Source organism: Gasterosteus aculeatus, chromosome X (genome assembly GCF_964276395.1).
Source record: "Gasterosteus aculeatus chromosome X, fGasAcu3.hap1.1, whole genome shotgun sequence".
In the NCBI taxonomy this organism is placed as follows: domain Eukaryota; kingdom Metazoa; phylum Chordata; class Actinopteri; order Perciformes; family Gasterosteidae; genus Gasterosteus; species Gasterosteus aculeatus.
This window is the reverse complement of record NC_135698.1, coordinates 19,488,381-19,503,128: the sequence shown is the minus strand read 5'-3', so window position 1 is coordinate 19,503,128 and position 14,748 is coordinate 19,488,381. Positions and strand designations below refer to the sequence as shown.

At 41.7% G+C, this 14,748-nt stretch overlaps 1 protein-coding gene across 1 annotated transcript; it reads left to right on the top strand.

The window, feature by feature from the left end:
• The first annotated feature begins 191 nt into the window (after window positions 1–191).
• Window positions 192–14,570, top strand: arih1 (ariadne ubiquitin-conjugating enzyme E2 binding protein homolog 1 (Drosophila)). The gene is made up of 14 exons (XM_040162145.2): window positions 192–855; window positions 6,054–6,121; window positions 6,241–6,385; window positions 7,760–7,852; window positions 8,061–8,116; window positions 9,573–9,639; window positions 9,827–9,933; window positions 10,045–10,087; window positions 10,204–10,275; window positions 10,625–10,755; window positions 11,001–11,058; window positions 11,273–11,533; window positions 12,008–12,120; window positions 12,204–14,570. Exons 1-14 carry the CDS (start codon window positions 568–570, stop codon window positions 12,286–12,288), a joined length of 1,587 nt encoding a protein of 528 aa, XP_040018079.1. The 5' UTR covers window positions 192–567; the 3' UTR covers window positions 12,289–14,570.
• The last annotated feature ends 178 nt before the right edge of the window (window positions 14,571–14,748 follow it).

Genomic DNA, 14,748 nt, shown 5'->3' with positions numbered 1-14,748 from the left:
AATTAAACACACACACCAGTCAAAAAGAAATCCAATTTATATTCATATATTTTCTTAAATACATTTGAATAGTAAAAATAAACTAAAAATGATTAACTAAAAAACAATTTGATCAAACTTGCCTGGGTGGACCAGTGAGTAATGTGGGCGGGCCAGTGCCGCCCTGGCCCATAACTGGCCACGCCCCTGCTTTAGACCTTGTCTACATTTTACAAGGTGGAAGTGCCGCTGTGTTGAGCTGCAGATGTTAAAATTGGACATATAATGGGAATGATTTATTGCGTATTTTAAAAATAGTTTGGATACATATTAGTGTGAAATAAAGCCGCCATATGAACACACGTTTTTTCTTTTAATTTTCCTGTACGGCCCATCTGACGTAAGGACGTTGTCAGTTGGTGACGCTGTGTCTCTTTGTTGGCTTAGCAGCGGCGACGGTTTGTTGTTATTTTCGCTGCAGCCGAAAAATAGGCTCGGATCATTTGGGTTTTCGTATTGTTCCGTAATCAACATTCCTTAGACTGTAGACTTAGTTGTGACTTTCACAAGTTGATAACAACCCTAGGAATGGACTCAGACGAGGGTTATAACTATGAATACGACGACGAGGAGGAGGAATGTAGCGAGGATAGCGTCGAAGAGGAGCCCGAGGACGACACCCTGGAGCTGGGAGAGGTGGAGTTGGTCGATCCCGTTGTGGCCGGTGGAGACCGAGACGACTGCGGGGAGACTGGCGGAGGTGGCCACGGTCCTGGTGAGGAAGAGGAAGAGGACTACCGCTTCGAGGTTTTGACTGCCGAGCAGATCCTCCAGCATATGGTGGAGTGTATCAGGGAGGTCAACGAGGTCATCCAGGTAGGCATCCTGGTGTTTAGGTGGCAGGAAAGTCCGTGGTCCGGGCTTGGTTTCCGTTGAAACAGGCCATGGACGTTAGCCTAGCCACTTAGTCATTAGCTCGGCTTGCTGGAAGTTGGCAGTTTCACTAGTGATACGATATACACAATACTAAAAAGAATATTACTTCACTAGTTTGCTCTTTTTTGTCCAGGTTGGTTTACAATCGTGTACTATGTTAAATGTTTTACATTTAAGTAACATCATTTCCATATGAGGGCCAGGAAGTAGTCTAATCCCAATTGAGAAGTTGGCAGAAACGTCTGCTAAGCTAATGTTAGCTAGCTAGCAGGCTAACTAGCAATCTGTAACCGTTAATCGAGCACCTCAATGCAAAAGCATAACGTCTTCAGTGTTGCATTAGGGTAACGTTAACTGCCAACTGGTGCAAAACGGTAGTTTTGGTGCGTTAACCAAGTAATCTACATTCAACGTTTCACAATTATTTTTATAACAATCGTTGACGTTATTTTAATGTTGCACGAAAGGCTTGGTCATCGACTTCGTTAGCAAGTTAGCGTTACATTTCATGGTTATTTAGCTTAACGTTTACACGATGGTTTATGATGACTTCATTAAAGTTTCAAAGGATCGCAAACACGTTTTAATCTGGCAACAGCCAATAGTTAACTAACTTACATAGTAAATCACCTATACGGGGCAACTCCGTGGAGCCCATTTGGTTTTGCGTTACATTGGGCCTCCGTTTCTTTTCACTTAACGTTAGCTAACTTGAGTGGAGTACAAATAAAATGGAACGTGATCTTGAAAGACATAACGTACGTTATTTCACATAACCGTTAAAAGCGTTAACAACATGGTGGTTTAACGGCCATTATTACCAAGCTCAAACAATACATGGGTAAAATATCAGCACAGTGGATGTGGTACAGCCGCATGGCAGTAGGAACAACTGACATGGTGATACTTCTAAAAATAGGATATACATCTACCTACTTAATATCTATTTTTTCGGCCCCAACAAATAACCTTTTTAGGCAAACTATCTAACCACATGTTAACATTCCAATCTCACTCCACGTCTTCGAATTTCAATTCTCAATGTGTAGAAGGAGTCAGAAGTGTTGTTGGCTTATCTTGACATTAATTTTCCTGCATTTAATGACTGCATTCTCATATCTAGAGTGACTAGATCTGCCTGGCAGATGAAGGGGTGACGTTACAGGGACTGATGGGTTTATTTCATCTGTCGAGACCCGTAAGCTGTCAAAGATGCCCCTGCAAGCCTCAGATACAAAAGCAAATCTTAACGGAGAACTATTCAGGAAAATATTCTGAGGTGTTTCCCACCCCACTTATATCAGTGAGTGTTGGCCAAATATTAGAACCACTCTTAGCAACACAGTTCAACGGCAACACAAAGTGCAGCCTGTAAAATGAGTACCTCATTTAATCAACACCCTTCTCAACATCACTGCAGCTTTTATGGAGGTAAGATTTATCACACTTCTATTGTATTGGACTGACTTTGCTCGTTTTAACCAGGTGACTCATGTCTGCTTAATGAGTAATCATACTTTATGATTGATATCGGCTTTTTCAGGAAACGCGCAGCTACACAGGTTGTACGAGACCGTAACATGACTGATTATTTATTATTATACATTCTTCCCTAATTATTTACAACGCCAATACCAGTACCCTTCAAGTTCTACTGATACCAATATAGTCCTTCATTTCATACCCTTTTTTTCTACTGCATTTGGAGTGATAGCGCTACATTTTAACCGGTTACCAACAACACGTGTTTTGACCTCTCAGTAAAACAGTAAAAAAAAAAAAAAAAAAAAAGCAGCGCTCAACCCTCCGACCCACGTTATTGCTTATTTATGGACTCTAGATTCAATGTTTGCGCAGTCGTGGGCTATAAGCACGCGCTGTTTCTCTCGCCTGAACTTACCAACGTTATGTCGGCGTTGCAGTACCCGGTATGCCTGGCAGACACGCAGCTGAAAACCTGGTGGTTTAGCTAATTGAAGTGGTGGAAAGTTATTGCGAATGTGAATTTATATGAAAATTCAGTATTTTAGCGTAACTGGTACAATATGAATAATTCCCTAATGTAATCATTAATTTGCTGAGATAAATCCAGAGTGTTCTGTTAAACTATGATACAATGTACTCTACTGTTGCACCATTGGTCGGATTTTAAAGTGGGATGTAGAATGCTTATTTTCTTGCTAAATTAAAATATAATAACCACGTTTGTGAGAAATAAAATAAAGAAACAACAGCAGCACATTTTGTTTGGGAGAATCTAAATTGAGCTTTTAGTGCAGTTTAGAACTTTTAATACATATGTCATCCTAAAGGTAGATGCTAGGAATTCAGACTTTCTGTAAATAACTCCAGGTTTCTTTTTGCTTGTGTAGTTTTAACAAAAAACTGTGGGATGAACAACATGACACTGCGCTTTGGTTGGTCCTCAGAATTACAACTGCATGGCGTACAGTAGTCACACACCCAAGTCTTAGTATAATAAACTCTGGTTGAGGAAAAAAAAAAGAAACGGTTGGACTGGTTCCAACTGAAGGGGTCACGAACCAGTTTATATTTCTTATGAAGTTTAGATTAAATCAATATTGAATTATGTTACTGTTCTAAATGATTCTTCCACAATATAACCTTACAAAAGAAGCCAACGGCACTTAAAAACATGCAACTCGACTACTTTGGAGGAAAACCGTGTAGTACCACAGATACCGGTCAGTGAAATGTTACTTGCAGACTCAGATTTGGTTTTGGTAACTATGACAATATAATGTTCTAAACTACTAAGCATCATATCACAAAATAAAGTTCATTGTGCTTCTGTCTTTCAGTCTTTGAAGTAAAACATATGAAATATACCATGTTTATTATGCAATCTTGATAGTTTTACTATTGATAGCTGATTGTTTAACTCCGGAATTCTTTTTTGAGTAGGCCTACATCTTCTACCATTACATTACATGTCATTTAGCTGACACTTTTATCTGAAGCGACTTACAATAAGGGCATTTCTACCACTGCTAATACTGCTAAAACATTCCCAATTAGCCAAAAGTGTGAAATGTAAAGCTCCAAAACAGCGTTTGTCTGGGGCTCAGAAATCACTGAGACAGGGGTCTCAAGCTCAATTCTGGTGCGGGCCAGATGCACAGATGCAGCCCACCGGGCCCGAACATTCGGGCCAGACCATTACGGCCGATTGGGAGGTGGCGCTGACGGTCCGACCGGCGAACTGTACGGTGCTCTCTGCACATCCAAAGCCACTATTTTTTTCTCACACACACACACACACACACACCCCCATGTCTCTCACATGCATGCCGCATTCACTGGAAAGGCACACAGTAGCAAACTAGAACATCATAACATTGTCCCACACAGCAGCTAACAGAGGGGTTGCTACAATATAAAACTCGCCGGCCGCACTAACAATAAACTTTCATATTAAGGTGGGGGCCACAAAATATCGCCCCGAGGGCCGCGAGACCCCTGCACTAAGCTATCGCGTTCGCAGTCAGGGCCGCCTTATTACATTACAGAAATGCAGTGATTTGTATAACCTGTGTCTGCAATGTTGCCAGACTGGCTCTTCCTGGAAGTTTTGGAAGTATTTAAGACGGAGACCAAACAACGTAGTGCCCTGTAATGCAAAACGGAAATGTCTCCTCATAGCAGAACTATTTAGTCACTTCCAAAAGTGAAAGCATCCCGCAGCGCTTTCTCAAGGCGGCAGTGCCGGCGAGACGTCACCAATTCCAGTTCACCCTTTGTCCTCACAAAAGGAAAAACTTCACGGCATTTTAATCAAATGCTAAAATATTTATCGTAACCCTTTAAGTTGTAATTGAATAAATAAAAGCAGACCTTTATGGCACACAGTGATTCAATAAATCACTCAATAGTCACAGCAATCCTTTTCATTTTGAGATTCAATATTATTCTGACATTTATTTAGTTTATTATCTTGTTACATTTGTTTGTATTTAAGAGAAGATACTGATAATGTTTCCAGTCATTTTATTTAAGTAAGAAATTCTAATTCTTCTATAACATTAATTAAAAAAACCTTTTTAGAACCACCAATGAAATAATTATGAGAGTAATTAACTAATCAAAATATAACTGATTCTGAAAAAAAATAATCATTAGGGGCTGCCCAACTATGTCCTACCTTTTTGTGTGAGGGGGGTTGATAGGATTTTAAAATATCATCTTTTAGAAGTGTAAATATTCAGTCTGATTCTAACTCGCCTGTCAACGTTTTAATGCATCTCAATGTATCATATCTGATATTTTAGTATTGTAATGTAGCATTCTATAATATAAAGAGCTCCATCTTGCATTCTGTAGTCTAAAAAGATCCAATGTTTACATTGAAGGTGGGGGTCTGAGGGCCGATGGCATTTCACGTATTACCTTGGTGGTTAGCCAACTACTCGCAGCTCTTCTATTTTACTTGGTTTAAGTCACTGCCTCCTTACATTACATTAACATGTCATTTAGCTGACGCGTTTATCCAAAGCGACTTACAATAAGTAACGGAGTGAACAGAATCGCAGTTGAATTTCAGCTCGCATGTACGTTTTTTTTTTTTTTCCTCCCAACATTTCTGACAAGAGAACCACTGATCCTGGTAGCGACGGCACAAGTCTCCTCTGTGCTGCGTGGACACATTGCGCCTGTAAGCTCGGCCCGGGGAAACACCCAGGTCAGTGAAGGAGGCCGAGAGGAAGAAGCGCGACCGAGCAAACCGCAGTCAAGACTCCGACTGAGCCAAAGCGAAGCCGTACCCCTTGATGTGTTTGGTCACCGCATTGATTCAGAGTCGTTCACGTCCGCATCGCAAAAAAAACATGAACGTTCTTGTGTAGTTTGTTCTATTTTATTTGTTTACATGGACGGACAAGGAATTGTAATGCGAGGACTATTGAACCAAACTATGTTTAGCAATATAACATTACTTAATTCATTTACTGGGCTTAATCGAGATTGTAAAAAAACCTGGACAATTAAGCTTTCTATCATTACTTAAGAGTATTCCACTTCTAAGGAGGGACTTTTCATCACACATTTACTCCTTTTTGTGGTTGTCAAATTTAGCAATTGTTTTAAAAAAACAATTTCTTAACGCTTTCTTGTTCCGCTAGAATCCTGCGACAATAACACGCATACTTCTCAGCCACTTCAACTGGGATAAAGAAAAGCTCATGGAAAGGTAAGAATCTCCTGAAATACATTCTCAATTGTCACCTTTAACCTACCAGCCTGCAAGTGAAGAAGTCTGCACCGAAGATGCCTGGAAGAACACGTTTCTTTTTGTCTTCCATTATGCAGGTATTTTGATGGGAATCTGGACAAGCTTTTCTCTGAGTGTCACGTCATTAACCCCAGTAAGAAGCCTCGCAGCCGTCCAATCAACACTAGATCGTCGGCACAGGACATGCCGTGTCAGATCTGCTACCTGAACTTCCCCAACTCTGTGAGTCCCATAACTATTGTGTAGCGCTGGATGGTACCGCTATCAAATTTCCATACAGTTGAATTTTGTTTTTCCCCACACACCTTAAAAACTGTTGCCACTAAAAGGCAGCTAAATATATAGTACACAGCTCAACGCCGGGGCGCAGCAGTCGGAGCTATTTGTACCCCGTGAATTGAGCTTCATGGTTATAACTTTATGACAATGAATATCCCGCACCTGACGCTCTTCAACAGGGTAAAACACCACAACACAACCGCTTGTGACACATAAACCATTTGTTACACTAATAGTTGTACATTTATAAAATTACACCGCCGAACTGCATGCTGGGTACAGCTCACCCGCTGTCACAACAAGAAGAAACTCGAGAGATCAGAGATGCACAAATACAACTTTTACATTACATGTCATTTAGCTGACTCTTTTATCCAAAGCGACTTACAATCAGTGCATTTCAACCATAAGGACACAAACTCAGAAGAGCAAGAATCAAGAAAGTGCAGTTTCCTCAAATAAGCCAATTTACTTGCTACTTGCTATAGATGAGTGGCGTTATAAGTACAATCTTAAGTGCTACAATGTGTTAGTCTTTTAGTGGAGGCAGAGTCTGAAGATGTGGAGGCTCTCTGCGGTCCTGATGTCATCAGAGAGCTCGTTCCACCATTTCGGAGCAGGACAGCACAGAGTGGTGATCTAGTCGAGTGTTTTGCTCTCAGTGAGGGAGGGACAACTTGTGCCCAGGGGAGTTGGTTGAGACGCTGGTTGCCTCTGGTGGCAACGCCAGCAGCCACAACAAGCCAATGAGCGGTGAACAGCTGGTCAGGTGGCCCCTGGTCCTTTTCGGCGTCAATAAATGAATGTGTTTAATTTTTTTTTTTTTTAAGAAATAGCGTGATATGAATTTTTTGCTATACTACCCAGCCCTACTGTTGTAGGCAAAGGCAATAAAGAGAAGAAGGCCAACGTTGATGCTGGCATCTAAAGTTCTCCTATTGAAATAGGACATTGGCTGAGATTCTGCACCATGTGATCACGAGGCTCCGCAATCCATGTTTATGTGCTTGCACGCTATTTTAGTTTGTGTGTTGCAATAACCTGTTGGGCACTTTTTGATGTTTTGTTGTTTCACAACTTGAAATGCTTGAACACTGCAGTGCTCAACTCCCAAATGATGTGTATTGTCTCAAACAGAGATGAGCGTACACTATTTAGGCCAGGTGGTTTAGCAATGTTCTGTTTTTGTTCTCCTATAATCAGAACGTTTCTTTAATGTAGAACGTTTGTGAATCATCTCACTCGGCAGGCTGTGCATGTGCTTACTATCATGTGGTGTCCTGTTCTTCTTATTCACAACATGCGTTTCCCTTACAGTATTTTACAGGCCTGGAGTGTGGACACAAGTTCTGCATGCAGTGCTGGGGAGACTACCTGACCACCAAAATAATAGAAGAAGGAATGGGACAGGTACGCACGAGTCCCTGATCGTTCACATTTCATGTACATTCATTTAGCGCTTTCATCCAAAGCGACTTACATTGCATTTTGAACCCGTGGTTTTTACATTTTGCCCGGGGAGCAGCTAGGGGTCGGGTGTCTTGCTCCACGTGCCACCGTCGCCTCACTTTAATAGCAGTTTGACTAATGATTGGCCTTGTTTTTTTTGTTTTCTCAGACCATTTCTTGCCCCGCTCATAGTTGTGACATTTTGGTCGATGACAACACAGTCATGTGAGTATCTTTTGTGCTCCTATTTTTTGACTTTGTTGTTACGAAAAGAGCAGGAAACAAAAAGGATTGCTCCGTGTGCTTTTGAGGGGGCGTGGCCTTGGCCGGAGATATTCTTTTTTTTTGGGTGTTGTCCGTACATCACGCCAATAGTCTTCATTCTCATGAACCTGATTTCTTCAAATTTGGCTCAAACCCGGACTAAAGGATCAACTCTTCAACGTATTTTCCAATATATTGTGAAATATAACACAACATTTATATTTGCCTATGGAGAAAATAAGTATGACCCAAGTGTCTGGCTGCCTCAGAACAGTTGATTAAGAACACCGTGTCATAGACATAATGGGCAAAGATAAATATTTCAAATAGCTTAGAGCTTTGTGTCTTACAAATGTGGGTATTTATCCCTTTTTTGTGACGTCTCTGGTAACTAGTACTAGAGTTAGTGCTTAAAGTTTAACTAGTGACCTCACGCAATATGTTTATTTCAATTAAATAGCTAATGGAGACAATGGGCAGCATTGTTACATCTGCACGGCTGAAATGAATATCACTTTCAGTGTTTCCTCTGGGTTTACAACTTACGTGGCGATTAGTCGGACAAACAGATCGGTGGGGGGGGGGGGGTACATATGCACACATTTACTTCCAGACTTGGGGGGGGGGGGGGGGGGGCAACTATTGTCTTGAAAAGTTTGAACACATAATGAAGCCCGTACAATCTTTCAATATAAAGTTCATATTGGGAACATTGTGCCTTTCGATGCAGGGCTCTTTAGTTGAACCTCCACTTAACTCCTTTGCAATGTTGATGTTAGCCTGCAGTGTAATGAAATAAAGCTCCATGTGAGAGCATGGACACTAATCTCTCGTGGCACCTCTTAAGCTTACTAATTGGCTTGACCTACATTCTGATCTGTCAAGTTAACGAGATACCAATCAGTGTTTTCACGCAACGTTTCAAGTCAATATTTAGTTTGATGAAATGCATTTTCTACTGATTTATGCAATATTGCTCATGAAATGGTTTAGCAGGATATTTATTTCCTGCATGACAGGAAAGCGAGTTAAATCGGATACGAGTGACGTGTTTAACCCTGAATCTCCGGGTAAAATACTTCGAACAACAAACACTAACACTGGGTGATCTGGACCGGCCCCCTTCTAGTGTTGTTACTCAGAACATAGGACGCACAAATCACCTCGACTATCAGCTAACACAGAACACTGAGTGCTAAATGGGATATCTGTTGGGATGACAGTCGCAGGCGAGCTCACAGACTCTATGGGAACATTGTATTGCTTGAATTACTGTGAATTACGCAGAGCAAGTTTTCCCAACAACTGCTTAGTTAGAAGCCGACTCCTGAACTTCGTGAAATATTTTTTGTTTCCTGCAATGTGTCTTGCACTGAATGTGAAGGAAGACTAATAAGTGATTTGACCTCTCCTACAGGCGCCTCATAACAGATTCTAAAGTGAAGTTGAAGTACCAGCATTTAATTACAAATAGTTTTGTAGAGGTAAGCTTTGGAATCTTTTTTTCAGAATATGAATATTTAATATGAAGCCTTGATTTCTGATGTTACGCTATTCTTCTGTTATGCAGTATTTGAAAAAGGCAGGCACCTTCTTTGTGCTGCATCCATGAAACATGAACCTATGTGTTGATATTCCACCTCTAATTAGTTTTTTTTTTTTTTTTTTAAGTGCAATCGACTGTTAAAGTGGTGCCCTGCACCAGACTGCCATCACGTTGTCAAAGTCCAGTACCCAGACGCCAAGCCAGTGAGGTGCAAGTGTGGCCGTCAGTTCTGGTGAGATTGGTTGTTTAAAGCAAAATCTCCATCAGACGGGGTTTGGAAGTGCTATTACTGAAGTTTTAAAAGTGATTAATTAACATTGTGTGAATTTGACTCGTGGTGCAGCTTCAACTGTGGAGAGAACTGGCATGATCCCGTCAAGTGTAAGGTAAGCCGACTGGAAATGTGCCCACCTTGTAGAAACGTTCAGGAAAAAAAACCCTATTCGGATGAAAAGGCTTCATTACGTGATGGTTTCTTTCTCTTGTTTGAACTATTTTGTAGTGGTTGAGAAAATGGATAAAGAAATGCGACGACGACAGTGAAACTTCCAACTGGATTGCAGCAAATACTAAGGTACGGAATCCAGATTATCTGTTAGTTGGACCCTTCTGTCTGCTTCCAGTTAAAAGGAAGTCATTGTGTAATGATCGCAAAAACAACATTTTAATCGTTTAAAGAGCTTAAACTGCATCACATATTTGTACCTTATCTTGAGCACAAACCCTCAAGTTGTCACAGTAGATTCATGAAAGACATTCCCTCCAAAAAAGAAACCTGTTAAATTTAAACATTACAATCCTAAAACACGTTTTTCTGTTTCTCATTTGCTAGAATTCCTCTCAACATTTCATTAAAAAAAACTTCAAACCCTTGACATTGAGCAGACTTACACTTACAACTCATTACTCCCCTCTCATGACAGGAGTGTCCAAAATGCCATGTGACCATTGAAAAGGATGGTGGCTGCAATCACATGGTTTGTCGGAACCAGAACTGCAAGGCCGAGTTCTGCTGGGTGTGTCTGGGTCCATGGGAGCCCCACGGCTCAGCCTGGTAAGAGCAAATGGCTTCTGTAGCAAATGACCATGCTTTTGTTTTCATTTAAACCTTTTGTATTTGTGGAAAACTAATCAGTCAACCATCAAATTGTTGTATCGTCTCGTGTCTTACTAAACATCTAACATCTGCATTGTCAGACATTTTATGTATAGTAAGAAAGCATGAAAACGTCAATTATTGTCAAATCGTAGCTGGTGGCAAACATGGCCGATGGTTCTGACCTCGCTGTCATGCTCTAGGTACAACTGCAATCGCTACAATGAAGACGACGCGAAGGCAGCCCGAGATGCTCAAGAGGTAATGATAAAAGTCATGTTGCACTGTGTATCGACACTAAAACGCACCTCCTCTTGATTGTTGCACACCGAGGAAGATCAACTTGCCTGAAACGCGTGCAGAGTTCTGACATGTCCCTGAATGTTGCACTCTGTGTGTCTGAACATTACCGGTCCAGTATGAGTCAAGTCGAGTGTGTTTGAGTTAAGGCTCTTTCAATGCTTTGTTACTGCAGCGCTCCAGGGCCGCCTTGCAGAGGTACCTGTTCTACTGCAACCGCTACATGAACCACATGCAGAGCCTGCGCTTTGAGCACAAGCTCTACGCTCAGGTCAAGCAGAAAATGGAGGAGATGCAGCAGCACAACATGTCCTGGATCGAGGTGCAGTTCCTGAAGAAGGCTGTGGACGTGCTGTGCCAGTGCCGCTCAACGCTCATGTTCACATACGTCTTTGCCTTCTACCTCAAGAAGAACAACCAATCCATTATTTTTGAGGTAGGATTCGTGTTATTATACATATACCATTTACCAAACTGTTATACGAGACAGCAATGTTGAGACTGCTCTATCTCCATTGTAATTGATCACTCATATTCATAAAAACAGGTTGGCTTGAGGAAACGGCCGAAATGTTGCCCACTTTAGTTTTAGCAATGCATTATAACTGCTTGTGATTCCCTAATGGAGGGTAAAGGGGAAATCCCACCACATTTTTCCTTGCCGCAGAACTAGTCCACTAACAAAGGCCCAAGACTAAATCAGTCACCAGATTCCTCACCAGATTGGGAGGGGTGAATGTGAGGAAACCCACCTGAGCTTCCTGTAGTCTAAACGAAGCCATATGCAGGATGCTTTGACGTGTGGGGGGACGTTATCACGAACAACTGAAATTCCACTCACTGATAATGTTAAATAGATACTTTATTCGTCCCCAGTGGGAAATTTGTAATCATGTTTTGCGTTCATCAGAATAACCAGGCAGACCTGGAAAATGCCACTGAGGTACTCTCTGGGTACCTAGAGCGGGATATCTCCCAGGATTCCTTGCAGGACATCAAGCAGAAAGTGCAAGATAAGTACAGGTGAGTAAAAGCAGAATCAATTTTACTGCTGCCGCTGTTACTGAAATCGATGTTGGTGCTAAGAAATGTTTTGATCTCTACAGATACTGTGAGAGCAGGCGAAGAGTTCTGCTACAGCACGTGCATGAAGGCTATGAGAAGGACCTGTGGGAGTACATTGAAGATTGAGGACACGTCCCAATGCAACGGACTCTTGAGTATCCTGACAAACTAGAGCGCTGATGCAATTTAACAGGGCAGCACGGGCCTTCTGCCGCCTCTCCTTTGGCAAACCAACCACTTTTGCATCATTTTCCTCAATTTGTTTAACAAAATCTTCAAAATAAATTATATTTAAATGAAAGGTAGAGTAATTAAAAAAAGTGTACTACAGTATTGTTAGAAACACAGTGGAGTCTTGAGAAAGCATAAAATCCATCTTAAACAAATGCATTGTTTTGGCTTGTATTGTACCACCTCCCCTGAACTATCTTATTTTCCTTTTTGTTTTATTTGCTTGTGGATCTTTTTTTTTGTTTTAATTTTGAATTGTTTACCATTTGTGTGAAAATGTTTTCAACACAGCTTTAATTGTCCTCGCCATGTCTGCAATATCTGCTGAGCTCCTTGTCTGATAGGCTGATGGCAAAGGGGCATAGACATTTCAGGGGGGAAAAGACAAAAAACATTAGAAGAACAAAAAAGCAAGTCTGTATTTTTCAATTTGTAAATAGTTGATATGCACGAGAATTAAAGAGCAAGAGCGGCACGTGTTTGCACCATTTTGAAATTTAGAAATGTTTATTCTTCACCAATATTGAGACGGATGTGCTTTTGCTATGTAAGTGGAGCAGAGGTGTCAAGTAACGAAGTACAAATACTTCGTTACTGTACTTACGTAGAAATTTGGGGTATCTATACTTTACTGGAGTATTTATTTTTCAGACGACTTTTTACTTCTACTCCTTACATTTTCACGCAAATATCTGTACTTTCTACTCCTTACATTTACAAAAACAGCCTCGTTACTTCCGGCTTGTCGCAGTTCAAAAACACACACACAAAAAAAACCCATCCAGAGAAATGGCGCTATCAGGACAGTGCATTTGATTGGATGAGAAGTATAAACATTTAGCATCCAGACACCCGATTGGTTTTCTCCGCGATGCGCCGGCAGATCGGAGCGACACCGGGTGGGAAAAGTGGCGGGAAGTTGGTATTTATCGACATGGACCCGCCTCCTCTTCCTCCTCCTCCTCTTCCTCACGTAACGTTAAAGCATCTTCGTGACCGTGGGTTTGTCCTAAATGTTTTATTGAGAGTGGCACACAGCGACTTGCAAGCAGCGTATTAAATAAAGTGATGTGTGTCTTAATGCGGCTTTGCAAATGAACACAGGGATTCTGTATTTGCTCATGAAGCCTGAACATACTGGTTATTTGGCCAATGTTTAATAACCGACCGCTGCCAGTTCAGTGTTTCCCATCATTATAAACAGGGTGCCCCCCCACCCCGTAAAAAAGTCAGAGCTCTCAATTGTCAGGTAATCCGAGTACTCCGTTAAAGAGCACAGCCGAGTCGGAAAAGCAAGAGCAGAAAACACTACGGTTCAAAGTTGAGGTCGAACGCACCGGCCCCGTGTCCCTCTGTTCTAACCTTTCGCCAAACCCTCTTTGTTGTTTTAGAGGTGTTAAACATTGAAGTACATTACTAATTATTTTAAGAGCCAAACTGAGTGATATTCACTCTTCTTTTTTCTTTTTTCCCCTCTTTCCCGACGTGGCGCGGCGCTCGCCGTCCACTTAAAGCTCAGCTCGCGCCGCGCGGATGGAATGAGAGTAACGGAATGTCCCGACACGCACGTCTCCGTCGTGCTGCTAATTGGGCCGCGTCGCGGACTAACCGGGTCGGGCATTCGCATCGCTCTCGCAGGAAATACTTGGGTGGCCGTGTAGCTCGGTCTAAAGCGTGGACCGGCCCCCCTCTCTGCCAGCGGGCACGGGGACCATGAGGCCCGTGGCCCCCGTGCCCGCAGGCCGAGAGGCCGAGCCTACACGGACGGACCCTTAGACAGATGAGGAATATAGGACAAACTTGTCGTGGGACTGCTTTTATAATGCCGTTTATGCTTTTGCATTGAAAACCTTTTGTTTTCTGTTGTTTTCGTTCCGCACATGAGTCGAGAAGTCGACTTTGAGACGTCAGTGCCCCTCCATTTTGCATTGTTCTATGAGGTGGAGAGTTTGGTTGTCGAGCTCTTGGTTTGTGCTCGTTCACGTTTCTGCAATATCGCGGTCTTGTTTAGATGGACTGGAAGGCGCTGCTGATCAGCTGTCATCAAACATCCTTTAACCCAGTTTCTGATCTTTGGGGAATTCTCTCCCAAAATGTTTCTAATGTGTTCGAACTATTATTTTATCCTAGAAAATTATAAACTGTATTGTTTATTTGAATAAATGTCCTAAATCTAATTTTCCAGAGTACTGTGTGAGTCATTAGAGTAGCTTTGGTCTCCTATTAATTACCTAAACATCTGTGATGCACTTCTGCATCATGTATTTTATGATGTAGTTGCGTGGATTTCATTTGCTGACTCTCTTGATGATTTCCGTTAAATGTTTTGCTTATTTGTACCACTTTTATTTGGTG